Below are 26,744 nucleotides of genomic sequence, written 5' to 3'. Positions count from 1 at the left end.
GGAGGAGGCGAGATCAGATGGGAACATTCTAGCCAATGAGAGGGCAGATATGCGTGTGAACAACAGTCACAACTCCGATATGAAAAAATGTTTTAGCCAAATGTCACGCGCATTACACTTTAATCGGTACACTTGTAACAACCTAAGCATGATCAAACTTCAATTCAATCAAATAAGCCTTACCTATCAAAATATTAATTCACTTTTATTTTCAACAAATTCGACACACATTGCCCATACAAAAACTCCCCAACTTGGTCTGCTTAACTCTCATTTTCGCGCGGACAGACTTTGGGCGCAGTCGAGCCTCTCTTTTTCCGTCTTCCTCTCTGGTCTCGCGCTCTTCAGTACGGGATCTCTGATAGTCTAAACACCCGTGTATTCTGCCACTAGAGGGAGCTTTAACTAGATCCTATTATTGCACTGCACATCTCTAGCAGTCTGCAGTTAAAAGCTAGGACTACAGTAAATGTAAATAATTACCTCACTTGTGAGGTACAACTTGATATTTCTAAAGTCAAGAAAAGTAAATGAATTAATATGCCAATGTAGCACCTCCCACTTTTTCAAATGTTGTAAATGAGCATTAAGGGAGAGGCAAACGCTGTGATAGGTCCCCGGTAAATATAAAAACTTATCTCGCGCCATCTAGTGGGTAACAAATATTTACAAAGAGTGGGACCTGGACATAAATAATATAATAGAACCACACACAAAAAAAAAATAAACTACTCACTGGTACAGCCAGAAATTGATTGGTCACCCCCCGAGGCCGGTTCCACTCTAGGTGTCTTCCCGTAGGGAGTTTTTCCTGGCCACTAGGCCCCATATCTGTAAAGCTATGTGTGACAACAGCTGACGTAGAAAGGGCTTTATAAAATACATTTGATTAATTTGATTGAACGATCAGGTTGGAATATTTTATTCTTTCAAGGACAATTATGAAGTAAAGAGGACCCACTTTTACATGTCAAAACAATGGATTCACCACAACATATTAAACACTCACTGAAGTATGATCTAGAAATCGTCCTTTACATTAGGAATGACACCACTACAATAGGCGACCAACCAAGGACCTAGAGGGCCTCAATGTAAGCCATGTGCATTCATGGCCATCTCGCAAGCAGCATACTTTTAAACCAACAAGTTGGACTTTCAATCCAAATGTTATCCATTCAAGTTAAACCCTTCAGCACTGAGGCTCTCCAAGACCAGGATGGCCAACCCAGTATTACACCAAAGGTTCATTTAGAAATGCTCAAAAGTAATGAACAAAGCTGAATCAACGTATGAAACCCACGCCAAATACTATTTCAAATTGTCTTTTTGGGCCTTTTGCCATAGGGATCAGCCAAACGATCTTTCATCTCCATGGATAAATACCATTAACCTTCACATACATTTTATAAAATAATAACACTATACATGTACGGTTGGGGAGGACAGGATGGAACACTCAGTTGGAGACCCCCATAAGTATACAGTCAAATGCATCCCAAATGGAACCCGATTTCTTATAATGCACTACTTCTGATCAGGACCCAAAAGGCTCAGGTCAAATGCAGTACACTACGTAAGAAATAGGATGCCATTTGGGACAAACACATGGTCACAGCAAGTTGGACGTTATGAACATTAAAATGGAAGTCAGACTCTAGGGTTCATTTTAATTTAAGGGCTCAAGCTAATTGTCTTATCAGTAACACCGTAATTCATTAGATAAAAAAAAAAAAAAAACTAAATACAAACAAAATCACGACTAAGTAAAAGGCCAACTGGTCTGAGAAAGTTCTTATCGATGTTCTGTTCAAGTACCATCTCTCCAAAAGAGCATGCATATCAGTCCATTCACAGCAGTGGAAAGACAAGGAGCTCAGATCATTTAAACTCAAAATTACAAAAAAAAAAAAAAAAGCAGAAAATGTACATGCAGCGTTTCCCCTAAGATTTTTCAGCAGTGGTGGCAGAAGTAATGGGTGGGGGTCTTCAGCAGCGGTGGCAGAGGTAGTGGGAGCAGGGTGTCGTCTTGGGGTATATATATCTACATTATAAAATCTCTACGGTGCGCCGCTGCTAAACGGATAAAGGGGAAACACTGACGCGGATAACTGGTCTTGAGGAAAACATCTACATTTCACTCTCCACAGACGGATAGTTTACAGGGGATTACAGACCTGAGAAGGAGAAAACAGACATTATCTATGGTCACTTGAAATCAGATAATACTTATATTCATCAGCAACAGTTCTCACCGTGGATAAAGACCACTTGCATCAGAATGGTAAACACCCTCATGCTTCACAAAGAAACAGACATGTGCCCTTTATATATACTGTACACACAACAATTTACAATTCAAATGTTTAACCAATCAGGACTGAAGAATGCCTGCCAAAATGTTATGCATACATCAAAACAAGAGTGAAATGACAGCTGACCAACTACAATTACTATTCCAGTGTAATATCTCCTTAGAGCACCCTTGTACCCACACATATTGATTCATTCTGTGTTACTGCAGTTACTTACACCAGTCATGGAAAAATATACCGTAACTGAAACTAGTGGAAAAACACAGATTACATCAGTCATAAATATAATCATTTGCTTTGTTATACATTACGCATACAAACAGTTCAAATACATGTTTACAGGCATTCAATACAAATTACGACATTGTTGAAATGTTTCACTTCCATGTCATGAACAGAACAGCAAGCATGTCCACCACCAGAGAAACCATATGCGTGTCAAACCAACCTTGGGAACCTTAGATGTTAAATAGTGGCATTCCATGATTGATCACGGGTAACAAATCCTATACAGATGTTAATGAAATCAAATATATTTTGAAAGAACGTCCCTACTACGAAATACATTCCCTAAATGTCTAGTGGCCCTTTCAATTGTGATAGATTGATACAACAGCAAACGTACGTGGGGAAAGCCATGAGGTTTTCTAGAGATTAATTATATGTACCACTATACTATGAAGACCAATTGTATTCAAAGGGGACGGGATTTTGTCTTAAACACCTGCAGTTTAATCTAACCATTTGGCTGCATTCCATTAAGACAAAATGGTGCAAATATGCCACTCTTCAGCAAATTATGGTTCAAAACAATCAGACAAAAAATACATTTAAATAATTTACTATGTATTTTACACAATCCATGTGCTTGTCCAGCTTTGTCTTCCATTGATCTTGTCATATTGAAGATGAATCTTCTAGTCACCCATTTTTACTTTCGACGTCTACAAGAAAAGACATTTGATCAAGTATGTAATAAAACAAAAAGGCAAACATATACGGAATATGATAGAATATGATGCTATTCAACCAATCAGGGGGGGAAAGAGAACCATGTGAAAAGAATGTCAGTTACCTGCAAGATGGCCACAATCACTCCAAACAGCCCAATTGCACTGCCGAAGATTTCCACAATAAGGATTTTAACAAAGAGGCTGCCATTCTGAGCATCTGCCAGGGCGGCCCCACTACCAACGATGCCAACACAGATGCCACAGAAGAGGTTGGAGAATCCCACAGTAAGACCAGCGCCAAACATGGAGTAGCCTGTTAGGAGAGAACGCAATCACAAGAGCACAGCATTTCCTTCAGCTGTATTTTATCATTGCACTGTTTAACTAAGCCAATGGCAAGACGTGCCTTCTTTACTTGTGCCTGCCTTTATCCTATTGGACTTTACGGACAGGTCCCAATCAAAACCTCGCCTGGGCACCAGTGTGTTTGTGCTATCATGCCAACTTGTCATGCCAAACAATGCTGTGATTTTCAATCTCAACAATGGAGTTGGCAAGAGGAGACAGATCTGGGACGAGGCTAAGCAACACCCACCAACCATTCATTTCTTACCCGCTTGGTAGTTCCTTGCCCCAATGGTCTCTGGTGTGGTGCCACTAAAGCTCTATAAAAAGAGATGTAAAGAAATAATTACATTTGTGCTGTCTACTACATTATCACACACCAGGGAGATTCAGAGCTCTACTCCAAGATGTCCTATGTGAAAGGCTACAATTAGGAGCCACAAGTTCAGTCCCAAATAGCACCTTATTCGATATATATAGCCGTGCACTGTTTGACCAGGCTCTCGTCAAAAGTACTACACTCGGGAATAGGGTGCCATTTGGAACGCAATCAACATAATCACTAGTGAAAATGTAAAAAGGGCACAAATGTTGATCAAAGTATGCCATCCCGCTCTTGCTTACCTCAGCCATGTTACTTATAACAATCGCCATGATGATCCCATAGATGGCTACAGCCTCACAGAAGATAATGCTTTGGATGGGAGGAGACAACCACAACATAATTACATTTGTAGTATATTGATCGGAAAGATGCTAACTTAATACAGTACGCACATACAGATATACAAGTTTTATGCCTACATAGAAAGCACACAAGGCCTGTTTCTTAGATCCAGACATCGACTAAAAAGCATTTTCCATTGACAGTGCTTTTTAGTCCAGGAATAGGTTTAATCTGGGTCTGTGAAACCGGTCCACAACACAGATTCTACATTTTAGCCATTCAGCAGATGCTTATCTGCAGAGCGACTTACAGTTAATGCATTCATCTTAAAAAGCCCAATTGAGCTGTTTTTATACCAATATCAAATCATTTCTGGGTAACAATGAAGTATCTTATTGTGTAGGCTTGAGTGGTAGACCATATAGCAGGGTATTTGGAAATAGAACAACTATACTGGGACTATACCTTCAAAACTATTTATTTGAAGTCTTAATACATATGAATATTTGTAGCTACTTTTTAAGTAAATACCTGCAGTCAACTTGTACAATACGTTAGGAGACATAGAAGATTGTGTTCTTCATTTCAACTGTTACATCATTTTTCATGATGAAGTTTACCAGTAGTCCCCAGTCTCGTGGTGTTTGTTTACAAGCACACAATGTCAAGAGACCCTTGTGAGTCACTCACTGTTGTGCAGCACATGCCAGGTGATCTAGTTACAGTATAGAAATCACAACTAAATGTTTACCAGCTAGTTACCTTAAAATTATCAAGTTAACTGTCTAAAATGTGTTAAATGCTCTGCAGTTGTGCATTTAGTTTGCTATTTAGTAGCTAGTTAAGCACTTAGCTACATGGCCATCTTCTTCCAAAACCAAGCGTCACTTGATAAAAGCAGAGAATCCTGGATCAGGAGCCTCACGGCCTAATATTTGTTTTGTGCATGCAGCAAGCTGAGTAGCATTTTGTTAGTTACTTGTTTAACTTTATGGGCTGGGATGTCTGTCCTGCAAATACTTAGGTCAGAAACTATACATTTTCACAATGTGTTCATAAGCATTCTCTATGGGATTTCACTTGTAAGCATTGCTAACCTTCTCCTTTCAAAAGCTCTGTAGGGTTTAAAAATGGCACCCCTGTGTTCAGTGCCAGTACTACCGAATATATCTTCAAAGTGCACTAAGCACACATCTCTCTGCCATGTCCTGGTTGCCTAAATTCAAATAGTTCACGTAATTTCAGTTTGTGACAAAACAAGCAGTCAGTGTTGTAGAGAATCATTGTACCATCTAAACCACTGAAATATATTTTCCAGAACCAAAAGTGTATATTCAGCTGTTTAAAGCTGGTGTACAAAACCAAAATAGATGCAAAAACAAAACTTCAAAGGGAAGCACAGAAATAGCACATATAGTACAGGTCTCCCTTCTTAGACTTGCTTAAAAAAATAACTCACATTTCTATGTGAATTTGGTTAGGTCATCCAAAAAGTTACATATTGTAGCTTTAAAATGGTCAAAAATAAAGAAAAAAAATGCTTCTTAGCAAGTGCAAGTTCTCAAGCAAGAATTTTGATAGGACTGTCTTTAAGTGGTCTGAGTAGAGAGAGGGAAATTAGCTGTTATTGGGGGAAGGGGACTGGTTCCATTCCCTTTTTAATAGCTTACCTGACCAGATTCTTTGTTTTAATCCGTGGTGCTTTTACACCACCTCCTATGATGCTGGAACCTGTGATGTAAATGCCCCTGTAAAACAAGGACACAATTCAGTATACAGTGGGGCAAAAAAGTATTTAGTCAGTCACCAATTGTGCAAGTTCTCCCACTTAAAAAGATGAGAGGCCTGTAATTTATCATAGGTACACTTCAACTATGACAGACAAAATGAGAAAAAAAATCCAGAAAATCACATTGTAGGATTTTTAATGAATTTATTTGCAAATTATGGTGGAAAATAAGTATTTGGTCAACAACAAAAGATTCTCAATACTTTGTTATATACCCTTTGTTGGCAATGACAGAGGTCAAATGTTTTCTGTAAGTCTTCACAAGGTTCACACACTGTTGCTGGTAATTTGGCCCATTCCTCCATGCAGATCTCCTCTAGAACAGTGATGTTTTGGGGCTGTTGCTGGGCAACACAGACTTTCAACTCCCTCCAAAGATTTTCTAAGGGGTTGAGATCTGGAGACTGACTAGGCCACTCCAGGACCTTGAAATGCTTCTTACGAAGCCACTCCTTCGTTGCCCGGGCGGTGTGTTGGGGATCATAGTCATGCTTAAAGACCCAGCCACGTTTCATCTTCAATGCCCTTGCTGATGGAGGTTTTCACTCAAAATCTCACAATACATGGCCCCATTCATTCTTTCCATTACACGGATCAGTCGTCCTGTTCCCTTTACAGGAAAACAGCCCCAAAGCATGATGTTTCCACCCCCATGCTTCACAGTAGGTATGGTGTTCTTTGGATGCAACTCAGCATTCTTTGTCCTCCAAACACAACAAGTTTAGTTTTTACCAAAAAGTTATATTTTGGTTTCATATGACCATATGACATTCTCCCAATCTTCTTCTGGGTCATCCAAATGCTCTCTAGCACACTTCAGACGGGCCTGGACATGTACTGGCTTTAGCAGGGGGACACATCTGGCACTGCAGGATTTTGAGTCCCTGGCGGCGTAGTGTGTTACTGATGGTAGGCTTTGTTACTCTGGTCCCAGCTCTCTGCAGGTCATTCACGAGGTCCTCCCGTGTGGTTCTGGGATTTTTGCTCACCGTTCTTGTGATCATTTTGACCCCACGGGGTGAGATCTTGCGTGGAGCCCCAGATCGAGGGAGATTATCAGTGGTCTTGTATGTCTTCCATTTCCTAACAATTGCTCCCACAGTTGATTTCTTCAAACCAAGCTGCTTAACTATTGCAGATTCATCCTTCCCAGCCTGGTGCAGGTCTACAATTTTGTTTCTGGTGTCCCTTGACAACTCTTTGGTTTTGACCATAGTGGAGTTTGGAGTGTGACTGTTTGAAGTTGTGGAGAGGTGTCTTTTATACTGATAACAAGTTCAAACAGGTTCCATTAATACAGGCAACGAGTGGAGGACAGAGGAGCCTCTTAAAGAAGAAGTTACAGGTCTGTGAGAGCCAGAAATCTTGCTTGTTTGTAGGTGACCAAATACTTATTTTCCACCATAATTTGCAAATAAATTCATAAAAAAATCCTATGATGTGATTTTCTGGATTTTTTTCCTTCTCATTTTGTCTGTCATAGTTGAAGTGTACCTATGATGAAAACTACAGGCCTCTAGTCTTTTTAAAGGGGGAGAACATGCCCAATTGGTGGCTGACTAAATACCTTTTTGCCCCACTGTAAACATTAACAGAACATGCCATACAAGAGGAGAAATATAGCCAACATGGAATGGGGAATAGGATGGGGACAAGACACTAGTTGCTATTTCCATTTTCAAGTCTAATTTAACAACTTCTCTATTCCAAATTCAAAACGGGACTATCTTTTCTGAAGAAACACTCAGGGGGAATTCAAGAGTACTCACCAAGCAGCTCCAACAACAGAGAGCGAGATGGCCAAGCCAATTCCCAGGTTCGCCCACATGAAGGGCGAGGTTTCTGTCAAAAACCTGTGGGGGAGAGAGCACAATTTCACCATGAAAATCAGATGTTCCATGCTCTAGCCTAGGCTAAGATTTCTGGGTGGGGGGGGGAAAAAACACACCCGACTGTTTTCTGAAATGTTACCACCAGTAATCAGCACCAGGCTCAGAATATAAAACAGATTCCTATTCGTACGTCTATAATATGATGTTCTAAGACAAGGATTGTGTGTCATACTAACCATGCCACATCAAAGCGGAATCCAAGGTCGAAGATCGTGTAGCAAATACCTGAAAAAAGCACCAATCCAGGTTATGCATCGCAAAGTATGCAAACATTTTCATTGGTTTATGCATGTGTGTGTGTTGCAGTACAGTTCAGTAACAGTACACACAAAGGCACAGAGCTACGGAACAAAAATGTGTCAGAAATGATTAAGTGTCAGAAGATAAGTGTGATAGCTCACCCCCACATGACAAGTGTTTCAGTTCCCATTTTCCTTACTCTAGCAGCCAAGCAAGTGAGCTAGATAACTATGGCAATTATAAATGATGTAACTAACAGAATGTTCTATACTTAACAGTATGCTTTTAAAAGGTTTTAGTGCAGGGTAGCCTTATGCAGTCGAACATTAGCTAACTATCTGGCTCTCTAGTCGGATTAATCATGCTGTACTACACAATTCATTGTGTACATATGGCCTGAGGTTAATGCCTACAAGGCAGAATGTCGAATAAAATGACTGTACATTTAAAACTTACTCTACCGGTTACGTCCATGTGGCTATTTTGTTTCAAATTTCGAGTAGTTGAAGGACACCCGGTAGAGTAAGTTTAAATGTAATTGTATTAAACATTCTTGCCTGTAACGAACATTAACCAGACGTCGCATGCATTAGCGTCAGGCTGTCTATACGCCAATGAATTGTGTATTACAGTCTGATTAATCAGACTACTGACTCTGCAGTGATATGCTAGCTAACGTTACTTCCATATACGTTTAGTCGAATTATTACATACGAATAGCTAGATAATCTACTTTTTGGGCGACAGTGCCAAAGGTGCACAACATATAATTCAAGGAAGTTAGTTAGCTGTATTTGTCAGGCATGCTAGCTATTACCAAGCTAGCACATCACTGCAGACCCAGATGAGTTTACGCCGTTGCCGCTAGCTATCGCAACAGGCTTACGTTAGCTGGCAATCAGCACGGCCTGTGAAGCACGACACAAACATATACAATCAAATGAAAGGAATATATTTACAAAATGCATTATATATTTACCATCACTATTAACCCCATTACCCTAGCTAGCAAATGTAGCTAAAACGTTCTTACCGACGACGAGAATGGTACTCCAGAAGGCCAAAGTGACCCCGGTGTAGAGAATGGCGTGTCCGTTCATGATCACCCAAACCGCGATATTTTCCGGACTATCTCACTATGCTACCTTCAGTTTTGTCTTTACAATTGACGTCGAACGGTCTGAATAACCCCAAAATCGTTCAACTGAGGAAGGGAAATCTATCCATCAAAAGGGAAGGGATGCAGTCAGCTGATCGAGCTTGACTTGAGCATGTGACCGTGACAACAAACGTAATTCCACTTCCTTCTTCTTCTTCGTGCCAGTTTCCGCAGGAGCTCCCAGGCACAGACGTAGGACCAGTTGTACATCTAAACTTTATATTACTTTTTCATTCACAGGTCATAACGCAAAACCGACCTTAGACCAGCACTTGGGCAATCTACACACTGTAGGCTACGGTTATTTATTTTAATTAGATTTTAGACTACGGTTATTCTCTTGTATTTTATTGTTGCGAATTTTTTTCGCGCTTCTAAGAAAATGTAGTTCCGTAAGTAGAATACACTGTACAGAGGCATTATAGAAACATAAAATAGCATGTTGATCTCATGATGTAAGCTAAATTCCAAAATACAAACTTGAGTTCCTGGTTTGTCTTTCAACTTTCACAAATATATAATTATTTCCCAGCAAAGATGTTGGTATATACTATTGCTTCACCTCTTTCTCTCTGTTTCCAGTTAGCTGTATAGAAGTAGTAAGGTGCAAATTACAGGTGTTTGTAATTCAGCTCCCTGCAGTGTTAAACCACGACCACACGATGGCGCTACATCACTGGTTAAATGTGCACATGACTGGTGACAAGAACCCAAAATTAAACGTTTTGGTCAGAAATGAAGAAGCCGAAAAAAGTGACGCATTATTATCTGCACATTTCAAGTTCAGTCTGGAATCAGGAATATTTGCTATTTGAGCGATGGACCTACTATGTGGGCCTACGTAAAAAATAAAAATAAGTGTTCTTATCTTTCAATATCATATTTTAGTCATTTAGCAGACATTCCTATCCAGAGCGACTTACAGTTGTGAGCTCATACATTTTCATAATGGTCCCCCGTGGGAATCTAACCTACAACTTGGTGTTGCAAGCACCATGCTCTACCAGCTGAGTCACATGAAGCTCACTGCGCGAGATAGATGTACAGGGACTGTCACTCCCAGAAAAACAAAAGTCAGACAAAGAAAGGGTAGTGTAGACTAACTTACAGAACATGCAGATCTTTTCACATTTCAACCCTTCAGGCAGATCATGCACAATTATTCAGAGGTTGTTGGAAATGTCAATAGTTATTAAAAACTTTAAAACATTAAAAACTTTGTTATCCATCCACAAACACATTAATATTCCTTTAAATCTGAAGAATAAAGTGCCAATTTAAAGAATTCAGGGGAAATCAAGGCCATTACAAGGTGCAATTGTTTCCTGGTGACTACTAACTAGTCTTGATCAGAGCCCTATCTTGGTGTAGTGCACTATATGGAATAGGGTTCCATTTGGAACATGCACAGTATCTTCATCTACTGATCCGACAACTTGCACAGTACAGTGCATGCAGACTGATAAATCACTATATAGCCCAAACCAACAGACCCCTCTGACATCAAAACTAACGACCGGTATCCGTTCTTTCTTTTCTTTCCAAAACACTTGACCATGCTGTCTCTGACCAACTCTCGTTATCTCTCTCAGAATTATCTTCTTGACCCTAACCAGTCAGGCTTCGAGGCGGCTCACTCAACTGAGACCGCTCTCCTCTGTGAACCCTGACCTTTTCACCGGACATGCTTCCTTGTCCCAGATCTGCTGTTTTCAACTCTCTAGAGTCAGCAGGAGTGGAAGAGATATTTTATATTTGAGATTCTTCAAAGTAGCCACCCTTGGTCTTGATGAAAGCTTTGCACACTTTTGGCATTCTCTCAACCAGCTTCATGAGATAGTCACCTGGAATGCATTTCAATTAACAGGTGTGCCTTGTTAAAAGTTCATTTATGAACTTTCTTTCCTTCTTAATGTGTTTGAGCCAATCAGTTGTGTTGTGACAAGGTAGGGGTGGTACACAGAAGATACCCCTATTTGGTAAAAGACACAGTCCATATTATGGCAAGAACAGGTCAAATAAGCAAAGAGAAATTACAATCCATCATTACTTTAAGACATGAAGGTCAGTCAATCGAGAAAATGTCAAGAACTTTCAAAGTTTCTTCAAGTGCAGTCGCAAAAACCATCAAGTGCTATGATGAAACTGGCTCTCATGAGGACCGCCACAGGAAAGGAAGACCCAGAGTTACCTCTGCTGCAGAAGATAAGCTTATTAGAGTTAACTGCACCTCAGATTGCAGCCCAAATAAAAGTAACAGACACATCTCAACATTTAACTGTTCAGAGGAGACTGCGTGAATCATGCTTTCATGGTCGAATTGCTGCAAAGAAACCACTACTATAGGACACCAATAATAAAAAGAGACTTGCTTGGGCCAAGAAACACAATCAATGCACATTAGACCAGTGGAAATCTGTCCTTTGGTCTGATGAGTTCAAATTAGAGATTTTTGGTTCCAACCGCATCTTTGTGAGACGCAGAGTAGGTGAATGGATTGTCTTCGCATGTGTGGTTCCCTCCTTGAAGCATGAAGAAGAAGGTGTGATGGTTTGGGGGTGCTTTGCTGGTGATGCTGTCAGTAATTTATTTAGAATTCAAGGCACACTTAACCAGCATGTCTACCACAGCATTCTGAAGCAATACACCATCCCATCTGGTTTGTGCTTAATAGGACTATCATTTGTTTTTCAACAGGACAATGACCCAACACACCTCCAGGCTGTATAAGGTCTATTTGACCAAGAAGGAGAGTGGCGGAGCGCTGCATCAGATAACCTGGCCCCCACAATCACCCGACGTCAACATAATTGTTATGGTTTGGGATGAGTTGGACCGCAGAGTGAAGGAAAAGCAGCCAAGAAGTGCTCAACATATGTGGGAACTCCTTCAAGACTGTTGGGAAAGCATTCCAGGTTAAGCTGGTTGAGGGAATTCCAAGAGTGTTCAAGCTGTCATCAAGGCAAAGGTTGGCTACTTTGAAGAATCTCAAATATAAAATATATTTTGATTTGTTTCACACTTTTTTTAGCTACTACATGATTCCATGTGTTATTTCATAATTTGTAAATACTCATTATCATTCTACAATGTAGAAAATAGTACAAATAAAGAAAAATCCTTGAATGAGTAGGTGTGTCCAAACTTTTGACTGGTACTGTATATAGATATTTTTTTACAAACATTTCATTCATTTCATTGCCCATACTCAGTTCAACCTACATAGTTGGGTAGATCAATGGAGATTGCTTAGCAATAGAGAAAAATAGACATCTTGAATTGGAATCAGTACATAGGTGAGATTTATTCATTCAGAGCACAGTACGCAAACTCAGATCCATATAGCGAAAAATAATGACATTTTGCAGATGAAAGTCAATGAGTGTCATGGCAAAAACCAACATTACTGACTGCTTGTGGAATAACAACAAAAACAAAGAAACCAGCCTGTGTGGAAGAACATCACGTGTTATGGTGATACTTGTTTTTATTTGACCTTTATTTAACTAGGCAAGTCAGTTAACAACTTCTTATTTTTAACGACGGCCTATCAACAGATAACCCCTGGATTCAGATGTACAGAAACGGTAGCTATGTTAATGACAGAGCAATTGATTCCATCTAGCTAACATTACGTTCTCTTCCAAGTCATCACGTATTGTTAGCGTCTCAGTGTGTTCTGTTATCAATCTGTGATGTAAGATTCAATCATTGATGCATGAGCTCCCATGTGCCACAAAAATCAGTGGGTAATTTACCTTTGTGGATGTTAGCCCAAGCCCATCCCACTGCAATTTGTCATTGAGAGAACATGTCCCTTCTAGACTGATTAACATATTCTGAACATACGCAGTTAACCTATTTTTTCCATTTTCCCACCAAATATATAATTGGACTATTCTCACCGAACAACAATTTTATTTTCTTCCTCAGAAGTGTTGTAGGCCTGCACACAGTTACATATAAATACAAACTAGCCAGGCCTAGAAAAGGGCAACATTTACAAGTGAATGCATGGCATAGCTGACATTATACCCTTGTATTGCAGAAAAGACTAGATTAAATAAAGATGAAATATTAGCGCTGAAATCTTATAAGACAAACAGCTCATACGTCAGCTACTTTTTTTTTCAAGTTTCTCTTTTATTATATGAAATACTTGAATCGAAGCTTCCAGTACACAAATTCTGTGAGAAAATGTTTTCCCTTTAAAACTTGTCATTTTAAGATGAACCTTTCCACTTACCACAACTTTCATTTCTGGATGACAAATTTGTTATGACACATCAGCATTCAGTATCCTACCGGTAGAATGGGATTTATTTCCAGGTTGTCCCCATTGAAAGTTAATTAAGGACTTTTTAATCTTGGTCCAGCACTATTGAGTTTGGTCATCTAGAATCTAATGTGCTTTCAATACTGTACATGGGGAGAAGACACATCCTGGGAACAGACCATTTTGATTGAAACAAACTATAAACAAAAACAATGAATAATGATTACAACCCAATGTGCTGCAGACCAGTCATTATTGCTCCGAGTCCAGCCAATCTGGCCCTGTTCCTGACCAAGGCTCCTGAGGCTTTCACCTGGCTGTGACCGACTGATGATCCCCAACTCCACACAGACATTTATCACACACTTTTACATGATTAAGCTGTTTATTTAATTAGTAGTTTATTTATTTATATGGACTGTACACTGCAATTCAGCTCTAAGCTGCCAATGTTGTTCACCTTGACAATAAACTAAAACATTGTGAATGGTAGAGTTATGGTATAGTACTTTCTGCTTTCGAATCATCAGACATAGAGTGGGTAATTTAATTGTACAATACACTTTTGCAACCATACCCATATGCCTATTGCATTGTTGGTGGAGTAGAGAGGTTATTTCTTATTTCTAGAGCAGCTATTTCTTTCTTGATCAATACCTTTCTTTGGCAGATAGATAACGTTGACGTACGACGACTCCTGGCAACCATGTTCAAAGACCACCGCATTAATTCTCCCGACAACAGTCGAGTTGCTCCACCAAATCACATGATAACAGTATCTAAAACTAGTTTATTCATCTCCTCTGTCATTTTCTGTGGATTATTTTGCTGCTCTAACAAGGCAGTAAAGACAACGGGGGGAAATATGTTTACAGATTCCCCGCAATCATGAAACACCAATGAGATAAGACTCAAGAACTGTCAGAAACGCGAAGAAACCTTTTTGCCCATCAAGACCTGAACCCAGACAGCTGTCGGGGTCTGCTAGGATCATTTCAGCACTGGTAAATCAAGTCTGATCGATTTCGAGTTTATTTTAACTGTTATGCTGTGGGATTCTGTGTTTTAAATTATAGCCATTACCATATACAGGTATATGATTAAATATTATCTGATGTTGGCTGTGTGAGGTATTTGCATTTGTGCACTTGAGCATCATCATGAGATTAAACAACTGCTTACTACATCCACTTGCCTGTTTGTGTGTGTGACAAGAACTGAGTAACATGGTGTGACCTGCATGTTGCAAAACTGTAGATAACAGCCCAGCAGATGCTTTGTCCTTGTGTATGTATGTGACAATATTGAGCACATGGTGTGACTTGCTGTATCTTACAAAGTTGTGGTTAATCAGGTATAGGGAGGGGTGGTCATCATGAGGTTTAACTGAGATGGAAAAATACTGAACAACACAATAGCAGGAACTGAGCAACTGTTGTAACGAGTCTGCAATACCAGAACAGTGAGAATCTATACATCGACAGAGGGTGGACTCCAAGAAGTGCCAAGAGGCGGGGACCAGCCTGCGCGCCTGCGATAGGCTGAGCAAGTCTAAACCACGCTCAGCCTCTACTGTGATAGGCCAACAGACGGGTTGGAACTATGTCTATCACAGTATAAGAACAACTGTTTACCTACATACTGTCAGTTCCCTGTTCTGCCCTGTGTGGTATTACAGTGAGCCCGTATATACATTTGCCATTTATTGCTTAGCTAATAAAAGTACATAGAGTACAATCAGTGACTCAGTGTCATAACTTGTTCGGATACCAGATTCGAATTGACGCAACCCTAACAATGCTAACCAGGTGTTAAAAGCAACACTAAATTAGCCTAAATTAGCTAGCTAGATAGTTTGTAGTCTAGCTAGGATTATCGTGTGTTGAGTGAGTTTCAAATTTTGGGGAAGCAATTTTTTCACCACAAAAAGGCACCTTTATAACAAATGATTGCATGCCTATATCATTGCATTTGCAGACTAATGTAAGCCTACTGTTCCTAATGTGATGAGTAGATTGGATATTGATAATTTAGGCTATTAATAAACGCGTAGTGGCATAGGCTATATCAGATAAATGTATTTCCTTTGCACAGGGAAAATGTGGCCTTTGATAAGCGTGATGCATTTCTACTACACTTTATATGAACGAAGACATTAGCAGAATATTTTTTAACACGATAGTAGCCTAGGCCACCTCTGACACTGACAACATATCAATAAAAACGAAGTTGTCTTGAATGCAACCATTTAATTTGACAAATGCTGGATACCTTCTACCCATGACCATGAAAAGGGGAGAAGCAAATTATACAATTATGACGTCCACATCGCCTGGACACTGTCCAAAACAACTCCATTGGTGATTAAATATTCACATGATAACCCATTGATCATTTTCTGAGAACTCTTTTCATAAGAGGAGGGAAAATGTATCTACATTACAGCATAGGACAAAGCCTCAATGGGATAGGACAACCTGCTGTGTTGACTATTGTGTGTTCCAGGCCAACAATAGATTTAATCTTTATATGATACTAAAACCCCAGAATGAATTAAACACAACCAAATACTTAAGAGCCCTGATTGTATATGTGACCTGAATAAGTGATTTTCTACATCATGTGTGCTTCTCATTTGTTTATGTACTGTAGGTTCACCAGCTGACCTCTATCAAGACACCCATGTCAAATGGATTCCCACTGTGAAGATGAGCAGTGCTGCAGCAGCTTGAGTTTCTACTTCTACTACTTTGTCCTTTTCCAGATATGAAAAGAGACATCCCTCAGTTATATGAGATGGTAGTTATATGCTGTGCTTTGGTCAAACTGAATGCTTCTGTTGTGCAATTTGAAAAGAGCACCTGTTTTAACTAGGCAAGCCAGTTAAGAACACATTCTTATTTACAATGATGGCCTAGGAACTGCCTTGTTCAGGGGCAGAACGACATATTTTTACCTTGTCAACTCGGGGATTCGATCTAGCAACCTTTCACCTTGTCGTCATGACAAAAGTGCCCCCTTAAACCGTATGAATATATATATATTTTTTGGGAACGTGTAAAATACTATTGCTTATGATATTGTAAACATACTGTACTTATATAATAGGATATTATATGGGTGAAATACAAAAGTAATGTCATCTCTGCTTTGCCTAGCCCCATTGAATAAAAAAGTATTTCTTATAGCCCAACTATTTTTTCTAATTTACAATTTAAACACATTAAGCATAGACCATGTAATTGTTGTGGTAGTCTTTGGCAAACCATCTTCATTATCACAGTGGCACCTCCCAAGTGCCACTCAGACCTTCTGGGAGAAAAGTATCTGGCATTGAACTTGGTGGTAGTAGTTGTATGGTTGAAGCTAAGGATCCCATCATCTCCTACTTCCAGATGTTTCACCACCTAGATTACAAGGGTTGGATTTGCACTAAACAATTTCATGTCAGCACAAGGCATGTACCAAATCTAGTATAATGATTAGCCTCATACATTATCTACTGGTATTGGTTTTAGACTGAGAACATGTAACTAAACAATGTGCGAGTTATGCTATTCTCTACTTCAGATGCACAATGTCAAGAGGTGCATTGCAAATGCCTATAAGGCTAATGCCATTATACTGTAGGGCAGTGGTTCCCAACTCCGGTCCCCTAGTACCCCCAAAAGTACCATTTATTGTAACCCCGGACAAACACACCTATTTCAACTTGTCAAATAATCATCAGGACCTCTTGAGTTGAATCAGGTATGTTTTTCCGGGGCTACAGAAAAAACATGTGCTGTTGGGGGGTACTCAAGGACTGGAGTTGGGAACCATTGCTGTAGGCCTATGGCTGCATTGGCATTGCATTGCATTATCAGCTGCAAGATGGGTTCACATGGCTGATATCCTGAAAAAAGTATGACATTCAAATTAAGCTAATTGGAGAGATTATGACTGAACAAAAAGGTCATGTTCATTTGAGAATACAACACAGAAACAGACATTGGAGACCGATTCCCTTCCTCTCTTTATTGCAAGGTTGTGATGTGATTAGTCAACATCGACACTAGTTTAAATACTTAACTTCAAAGAATCAACACTTTAATGTCATTTAAAAGTGTACAAGTAAGCTGATTCATATGTAAAGTTGAGACATTTTAGTAACAAATAGGTTGTTATGAGTAAAAAATAATTTCAAGTGAAAAAAAAAAAAAAGGTCAATACCAGAGGTGGCCAACCACTGATCCCTGATCTACTGGGTGAGCAGACTTCCATTCCAACCCAGCAATAGCACACTTGATTATTAACTAATTAGGTTTAATAGATTGAATCAGGTGTGTTAATGCTGGTCTGGAACAGAAGCGTGCACACCCACCAGGGTTGGCCTGTTCCAGTTGTAATAGGTTTATACTTTGTGTGACTTAAACTGTATTTTTGTTCACAAAATGTACTAATATAGGTACACATATAATCCATGGTATACAAGAATATACCCTTATTCTCTTGGGACATTCATTGGGACCTCTTCATCTGCAGACAGGGTTTCACAGCTCTGTATCTGAGGACAGAAAACGTCATAAAGAAACCTTATACTCAAATTAGACAGCACTGAATATGATGTTGCTATATCTCTCTGTCCTTAGTTTTTCTCGCTAGGGACTGGAACTGGAGAATATTTTCATAGTGTCCTCCCACAAAAGTACCTGCCCTATCCAGAGTAGCCTACGCTCCCTTCTCTGACAGATCGAACTGATAGCTAATACTTTCACCCTCTTCCGTGGCTGTTAGCTAGCTACTGCTACCTAGCTACAAATGCATTTAGAGTGACAACGATAAATACATCAAGATAGCTAGCGAACATGAAATTTGCTAACTGGTGAATTTAATTTACTTAGCTTGCTAACTTACACATTATGTAAAGTTAGCAGCTCATTCGAGTTAGCCTGCACACAACGTTTATGTAGCAAGCCAATAATACATGGCTTTTGATCATTGTCGAAATGTATTTATTTACTTGAATACGTTCTCTCTCTGCGTCCGTTTTCTGTGTCCTTACAAAAACGAAATAATGGGCATTCTTCAAGTGGTTTCCGGTGGTAGCAAAATGCAGCCAACCATGTGGACGATTGGAAGACTTCCAACATGGCGGCTGGTGCGGTTGCTAGGTGATTTATGACACAACTGCATGCCCTTTACAGTGCATGATCGTCTTCCTTCCTGCAGCTGTCTCCTTAGTCTTATTCAAAGCCTGGCCTTTGGGAATTGAAAGTCGATAGATACCACTATGTAGTCTTATATAACATGTCCATAACAAGTTTGTGGGTAAAAGCCTGTGTGGTGTTAAGAGGTCAGCAAAGAGTCACTGTATGTGTCATTTGAAAAACCCTGTGTGTCGAAATCGGTAGCAAGCCCTCAGCAGAACATGATGTTGACAGCCTGACAGGCTATATGGCTATTTATGATACATGATTTGATAAAGGCTTTGAATAAGGCATTGGATTCAATGGATGACATTTCTATGAAAATATCCCTCTATGTAGTCGTATCTGTCATCATTACTCGTGTATATTTGTTTGTTTTCTTACATTAGCTTGCTGAATAGCAAAATGCATTAGTGGACTACTCAGCACTAATACCACCAAGGCAGAAAACACAAGTCTCTTCAAATGTAATTCTTCAAGGCTTTTTGTCAGTTCTTTAAGTTCTAATGATTAATATGGTTGGGGTTTTTAAGTCAACAATCTCAGTATTTTTGGTCTAAACACCACTGTACATCACTGTAGGCCTACATACAGTGCATTCAGAAAGTATTCAGACCCCTTGACTTTATCCACATTTTGTTACGTTACAGCCTTATTCTAAAATGTATTAAATTAATTATTCCCTCATCGATCTACACACAATACCCAATAAGGACAAAGTGAAAACAGGTTATTGGACATTTTTGCAAATTTGTTAAAAAATAAAAAATAGAAATACCTTATTTACATACGTTTTCAGACCCTTTGCTATGAGACTCGAAAGGTGCATCCTGTTTCCATTGATCATCCTTGAGATGTTTCTACAACTTCATTGGGCTCCACCTGTGGTAATTAAATTGATTGGACATGTTTTGGAAAGGCACACATTTGTCTATTTAAGGTTCCACAGTTGACAGTGTTTGTCAGAGAAAAACCAAGCCATGAGGTCAAAGGAATTGTCCATAGAGCTCCGAGACAGGATTGTGTGGGGAAGTGTACCAAACAATTTCTGCAGCATTGAAGGTCCTCAAGTACACAGTGGCCTCCATTGTTCTTAAATGGAAGAAGTTTGGAACCACCAAGACTCTTCCTAGAGCTGGCCAAACTGAGCAATTGGGGGAGAAGGGCCTTGGTCAGGGAGGTGACCAAGAACCTGATTGTCACTCTGACAGAGCTCCAGAGTTCCTCTGGGAGATGGGAGAGCCTTCCAGAAGGACAACCATCTCTGCAGCACTCCACCAATCAGGCCTTTATGGTAGAGTGGCCAGATGGAAGCCACTCCTCAGTAAAAGGCACATGACAGCCAAAGGCCACGGACTCTCAGACCATGAGAAACAAGATTCTCTGGTCTGATGAACCCAAGATTAAACTCTTTGGCCTGAATGCCAAGCGTCACGTCTGGAGGAAACCTGGCACCATCCTTACGGTGAAGCATGGTGGTGGCAGCATCATGCTGTGGGGAAACTAGTCAGGATCAAGGGAAAGATGAACGGAGTAAAGTACAGAGAGATCCTTGGTGAAAACCTGCTCCAGAGCACTCAGGACCTCAGACTGGGGCAAAGGTTCAGCTTCCAACAAGACAACGACCCTAAGCACACAGCCAAGACAACGCAGGAGTGGCTTTGGGACAAGTCTCTGAATAGCCAAGCCAGAGCCCGGACTTGAACCGATCTTCCATGGAAGCCATCTGGAGAGACCTGAAACTAGCAGTGCAGTGACACTCCACATCCAACCTGACAGAGCTTGAGAGGATCTGCAGAGAAGAATGGGAGAAACGCCACAAATATTTTTATTAATTTATTTAATAAACCTTTATTTATGTAGGCAAGTCAGTTAAGAACAAATTCTTATTTACAGTGACAGCCTAGGAACATTGGGTTAACTGCCTTGTTCAGGGGCAGAACAACAGATTTTTACCTTGTCAGCTTGGGGATTCGATCTAGCAACCTTTCGGTTACTGGCCCATCACTCTAACCACAAGACTAACCGTCCCGTGTGCCAAGCATCTAGCGTCATACCCAAGAAGACTCGAGGCTTTAATCACTGCCAAAAGGTGCTTCAACAAAGCAAGGTGTGACGGGTCTGAATACTTATACTTATGTAAATGTTATATTTCGTTTCTTGTATTTTATATGCATTTGGAAAAATGTCTAAAAATCAGTTTTTACTTTGTCCTTATGGGGTATTGTGTGTAGATTGATGAGGGAAAAATATATTTAATCAAATTTAGGATAAGACTGTAACGTAACAAAATGTGAAAAAAGTCAGGGGGTCTGAATACTTTCCAAATGCACTGTACATACGATTACTATCTCGCTTTAAAAAATCATCTGTTTTTGACACAAAGAACAACTGTCAAGAGCGTTCTAGATCTTCTACTGTAAATGGCCCATTGGTTGTTTCTAATATTACACATAGTGATTAAAAAGCAATGTGTGTGGTCGTGAACGGGTTTTAGGTGATGTTATGTTCCATTATGGTGCCTTCTCATGCGAAAGGCTTCGTCATGATAATCTTCATAATCATTTTCATTTGAATGAACAGGACCATTTCAGGTTTTCTGGAGGAAGATGCTTCTAAAGGAGCTTTTGTATGAAGACTTAAAGATGATACTGTCTTAAAGAGCAGTTCAATTTTTCATTTTTTTATCGACCGGAAAGATATATCCATATTTTGTTTCGTTATGTTTTGACATCTCCTTTTGTCTAGTATTCAGCCCAACTTAGCAGCTTCAATTGCTGGAGAACACTGAATCCAGCAAATATCTATTTGAGGATCAACCATCCATCAAGAAGCATCTTCACTGTATGATGCTGAATAGTCTTGTTGATACATTTCAATGTAAAACAAATTATTTTAAACATTAACACTACAATTCAAATGGCTGCTGCAGTTGTAGCTATCTCCAGTGATGCAAAAATTGATGTCAAGGAAAATGAGACCTGGTTGTGGGACAAAACGCTAGTAAAACCAAATGTATGCTTTTCAACCGTTCGCTGCCTGCACCTGCACGCCTGACTAGTATCACCACCCTGGATGGTTCCGACCTTGAATATGTGGACATCTATAAGTACCTAGGTGTCTGGCTAGACTGTAAACTCTCCTTCCAGACTCATATCAAACATCTCCAATCGAAAATCAAATCCTGAATCGGCTTTCTATTCCGCAACAAAGCCTCCTTCACTCATGCCGCCAAACTTACCCTAGTAAAACTGACAATCCTACCGATCCTCGACTTCGGCGACGTCATCTACAAAATAGCTTCCAACACTCTACTCAGCAAACTGGATGCAGTTTATCACAGTGCCATCCGTTTTGTCACTAAAGCACCTTATACCACCCACCACTGCGACTTGTATGCTCTAGTCGGCTGGCCCTCGCTACATATTCGTCGCCAGACCCACTGGTTCCAGGTCATCTACAAGTCCATGCTAGGTAAAGCTCCGCCTTATCTCAGTTCACTGGTCACGATGGCAACACCCACCCGTAGCACGCGCTCCAGCCCACCCGTAGCACACGATGGCAACACCCACCCGTAGCACGCGCTCTCACTGATCATCCCTAAAGCCAACACCTCTTTTGGCCGCCTTTCGTTCCAGTTTTCTGCTGCCTGTGACTGGAATGAATTGCAGAAATCGCTGAAGTTGGAGACTTTTATCTCCCTCACCAACTTCAAACATCTGATATCTGAGCAGCTAACCGATCGCTGCAGCTGTACATAGTCTTATCGGTAAATAGCCCACCCAATTTTACCTACCTCATCTCCATACTGTTTTTATTTATTTACTTTTCTGCTCTTTTGCACATCAATATCTCTACCTGTACATGACCATCTGATCATTTATCACTCCAGTGCTAATCTGCAAAATTGTAATTATTTGCCTACCTCCTCATGCCTTTTGCACACAATGTATATAGACCCTTTTGTTTTTTCTACTGTGTTATTGACTTGTTTATTGTTTACTCAATGTGTAACTCTGTGTTGTCTGTTCACACTGCTATGCTTTATCTTGGCCAGGTCGCAGTTGCAAATGAGAACTTGTTCTCAACTAGCCTACCTGGTTAAATAAAGGTGGAGAAAAAAAGAAAAAAAAAATGCCCCAAAGATGAGTTAAACTTTTTGAGGTCCTTACCCCCCAATTGGTAGTTAAAGTCACTGCAACTCCCCTACAGACTCAGGAGAGTCTAAGGTTTTGAGCCATGCGTCCTGTGAAACACAACCCTGCTAAACTGCACCACTTCTTGACACACTGCTCGCTTAACCCGGAAGCACCACTGTGTCAGAGGAAACACTGTCCAGATGGCGACCGAAGTCAGCTTGCAGGCACCACAAGGAATTGCTTGAGCGCAATGGGACAAGTAAATGCTGGCCTGCAAAAACCTCCCCTAACCTGGACAATTAATTGCACACCGCTTCAAGGGTCTCTCGGTAAAGGACAGCTGTGACACAGCCTGGGATCGAACCCGGCTCTGTAGAGACACCTCAAGCACTGCAACGTAGTGCTTTAGACCACTGCGCCACTTGGGAGTCCCTTGTTTTATCTATTTTTTATCATGGAGAGAGAAATCCTGACTAAGGAGGAAGCCATAGCCAACCACATTAAGGAGGAGGAGCTCTACCACAGTCTCATACATGAAATTCATCCAAACCACTTGAGGTCAGTGCAGAGAATACCTGCACTCTGGCGTATATACCTTCTCAGTAAGGAAGCATGGGCAAAGCTTCTGATTAGAGGAATGACAGTCAGATGAAAACATGTTGTGTTCAAACAGAATAATCCTTTCAGTTTGAAGTCGCATGTCTGACCAGAACTCAAATCAGGATACAATTAAAGAATTACTTGAATCAGCAGATGATAGTGTTGTGACTGAGTTTCTAGCTAAAACTGGATGTAAGGTGGTGGGGAGGGTGATGAGGTGCATGATAAGATGCAAGGGTCAACTCACAAACTGCTAATTTTGTGGATGTTGAAGCATCACTCACATAACACGGTCTAAACATAGATTGGCCCTCACTGGATCAAAGTATTTTATGATGGACAAGGCCCTGCGTGTAGACAGGACTGGCTGACACAATCTCACTGTAGAGGGGGTCAGGAGATTGGGATTCACCAATTTGTAAGTCGCTCTGGATAAGAGCGTCTGCTAAATGACTTAAATGTAAATGTAATGTAAATGGATCAGGAGATGGTAGAGTACAGTCCGTGCTTCCTACATCTGCATTGCTTGCTGTTTGGGGTTTTAGGTTGGGTTTCTGTACAGCACTTTGTCGTCTCGGCTGATGTAAAAAGGGTCTATAAATACATTTGATTGATTTATTGATATTACACTGGACAACATAAGGTACATAGAGGAAACGGTTTCACACTTCATGTATGTGCAGGACAACAATCCTGTCCCCATGAGTAGGGCAGACGTATCACATATCCCAGCTGAAATGAACGTGAGACTGAGGTTGAAGAGTATCATTTCTCAGCTCCCAAGGACAAAGGTGCAGTGAATGAAACATTGGAGTTGGTACCTGGTGAAGCAGAGTACAACAATGACAGCGCACTTCAAGAAAAATAAGAAGATTACGAGGATTTTTGTCAGTGGCTACTGAGACCAGTGACAATCATAACCCAATAGAAAACTATAATATAATAAGGGGCACCAAAGGCTGTGTAACTCTCTGGGGAAAACAAAAGAAGGCAGCCAAACATCAATGCTGGCCTCATTAAAAGAATCCGGGAATCAACAAACACCCAAGCAGCCTAGGGTACCAAGCTCATCATCAGAGTCTGGAGTTAGGACACCTGGAGAGAAAAAGGCTAATATGAAGGAAGTAATTCTGGGAGAAGTGGAGAAAAGTCTGCCTAATTAGCCATCCAGACAGAAATCATTGATGAATGGTGGCACATGAATGTTTGAAATCATCTAGATTTGAGTAGCCTATATTATCTGGTTCAGAGAATAACATCCTGTGTATGTGAGAATAACCTCTGTCACTGACATGGCTTTTCAAGTGAATGAGCAATCTGCAGATAATCTCATTTTAATGCAAACTCTTGATACATGTCGCAAACAAAACTCGCCTTGGAGACAGAAATTCAGTTCCCTTAACCCAGCTATTAGAAAACATTGTACCATGAACCTTATTCAAACCGTTAATCTGGCAAACATTCTCTGGGACCCTTCTTCCAAGCCTAAATGAATATTAGGAGGTCCTCTGAATATTCATTGCATTATTTCCAAGAGTGAACAGGTGGAACATTTACTGAATGTTGATGTTGATTTTTTTCTGTTTCTCTGAGACATGGCTGAATAAATCTTCTCCTATTTCTGCCTTTAATGTCCCTGGATATTCCATATTCAGGAGGGACAGGGGAGAGGGCAGAGGGGGTGGATTGCTTATGTACATGAAATATTACTTTAAATGCAATCATATCATATGGAAACATGCCAACGACCTTGAATGTATGGGGCTGACTGTCTTCCTCTCCCCTCATATGTCTCTCGCTATTTTTGGATTTGCGATTTTTGCTTTAAGAATGTGATCATAAGAAGGAGATCATCTTCATGAGCGATTTCAATAAAACTGGGAAAACTAAACTTGCAGGATAAAGAAAATGACTGAAGTAAAAGTGAAAGTCACCCAGTAAAATACCACTTAAGTAAAAGTCTCAAAGTATTTGGTTTTAAATGTACTTAAGTATCAAAAGTAAAAGTATAAATAATTTAAAATGTGTTATATTTAGCAAACCAGATAACACAATTTTCTTGTTTTTAAACATGTATTTATAGCCAGGGGAACAGTTCAACGCTCGGACATAATTTACAAAAAAAGCATTTGTGTTTAGTGAGTCTGCCAGATCAGAGGTAGAAGGGATAACCAGGGATGTTCTCTTGATAAGTGTGTGAATTAGACCATTTTCCTGTCCTGCTTAGCATTCAAAATGTAACAACTACTTTTGGGTGTCAGGGAAAATGTAAGGAGTAAAACGTACATTATTTTCTTTAGGAATGTAGGGGAGTAAAAGTTGTCAAAAATGTAAATAGTAAAGTACAGATACCCCAAGTACTTTACACCACTGCTAAAAAGAGATTTAAGAACCATGTCAATGTGCAACACGACGATAAACAAATCACGAAAAGTGAGCAGAATAACTACGACGCAGCTATAAATCAAAATGACTGGTCTCATCTGTTAAGCAATGAAGACCCAGAGGCTGGATACAGAACATTTCTGTCAGCTATTGACAAAGTGAATCCTTCTTTTACCTGGAAATTTCAACATCAGCCAAGATGTAAAACCTCTCTACCATGGCTCAATGAGGACCTCCTGCGGCAGGTGAGAGAACAGGATCATTCCTTGAAAAAAAGCACTGAAGTCAGAATGATGACAGATTAATATTTGCATCACTGAGAAATAAGGTGGTAAGGATTTTTTTTTTTTAAGAAGCAAAAGCAGAGTTTTTCTTCAGAGTGATCAATGAATTAAAAAGAAATGGCAAAGTGATTTGGGAGAATCTCAACAAACTTACAGGGAGAGGAGCTGAAAAGTCCAAAAACATCCTGAATTAAAGGTTAATGGGATTCTAATTCAAGACAACAGTTTCATATCCACCAATTTCTAAAATGCTTTTGTTGACTGTCAGGGAACTGGTTCAAATATTGTTTAACCAAGAGCACAATTCTCACTCCCATGGATGATAATAAACCAATATTCACAATTCCTGAAATTGCAGCATCAGCAGTGGACAGTATTATAAGCTTCTTCGGGGGCTCTACAAACAAAATCTGTATTTGGATCATGACACTGTATTCCGGAAGACACAAATATTATCTGATTGCCCCTATTGTAGTAGAAAGACCGATGCCGGAGATGAGAAGCAGGTACG

At 40.0% G+C, this 26,744-nt stretch overlaps 1 protein-coding gene across 1 annotated transcript; it reads right to left on the bottom strand.

Moving 5' to 3' along the window:
• Positions 1-906: 906 nt before the first annotated feature.
• Positions 907-9,480, bottom strand: LOC135558700 (V-type proton ATPase 21 kDa proteolipid subunit c''). Its single transcript, XM_064992744.1, has 8 exons — positions 9,235-9,480; positions 8,138-8,186; positions 7,839-7,922; positions 5,951-6,028; positions 4,238-4,307; positions 3,882-3,933; positions 3,391-3,581; positions 907-3,259 (listed from the first exon to the last, which is right to left on the bottom strand). Exons 1-8 carry the CDS (start codon positions 9,299-9,301, stop codon positions 3,233-3,235), a joined length of 618 nt encoding a protein of 205 aa, XP_064848816.1. The 5' UTR covers positions 9,302-9,480; the 3' UTR covers positions 907-3,232.
• Between the last annotated feature and the right edge of the window lie 17,264 nt (positions 9,481-26,744).

The sequence above is a fragment of the Oncorhynchus masou genome, chromosome 17, assembly GCF_036934945.1.
Source record: "Oncorhynchus masou masou isolate Uvic2021 chromosome 17, UVic_Omas_1.1, whole genome shotgun sequence".
In the NCBI taxonomy this organism is placed as follows: Eukaryota; Metazoa; Chordata; class Actinopteri; order Salmoniformes; family Salmonidae; genus Oncorhynchus; species Oncorhynchus masou.
This window is presented reverse-complemented; position numbering and strand designations above follow the sequence as displayed.

Bases quoted from the DNA above. Each gene is read 5' to 3' on its own strand.
- LOC135558700 (XM_064992744.1), bottom strand. From the start codon at position 9,301: ATGAACGGACACGCCATTCTCTACACCGGGGTCACTTTGGCCTTCTGG. The intron at 8,187-9,234 runs GTAAGAACGTTT...TGCTTTTTTCAG, and splicing joins GAGTACCATTCTCGTCGTCG to GTATTTGCTACACGATCTTC. The intron at 3,260-3,390 runs GTAACTGACATT...CTTTTCTTGTAG, and splicing joins TGATTGTGGCCATCTTGCAG to ACGTCGAAAGTAAAAATGGG.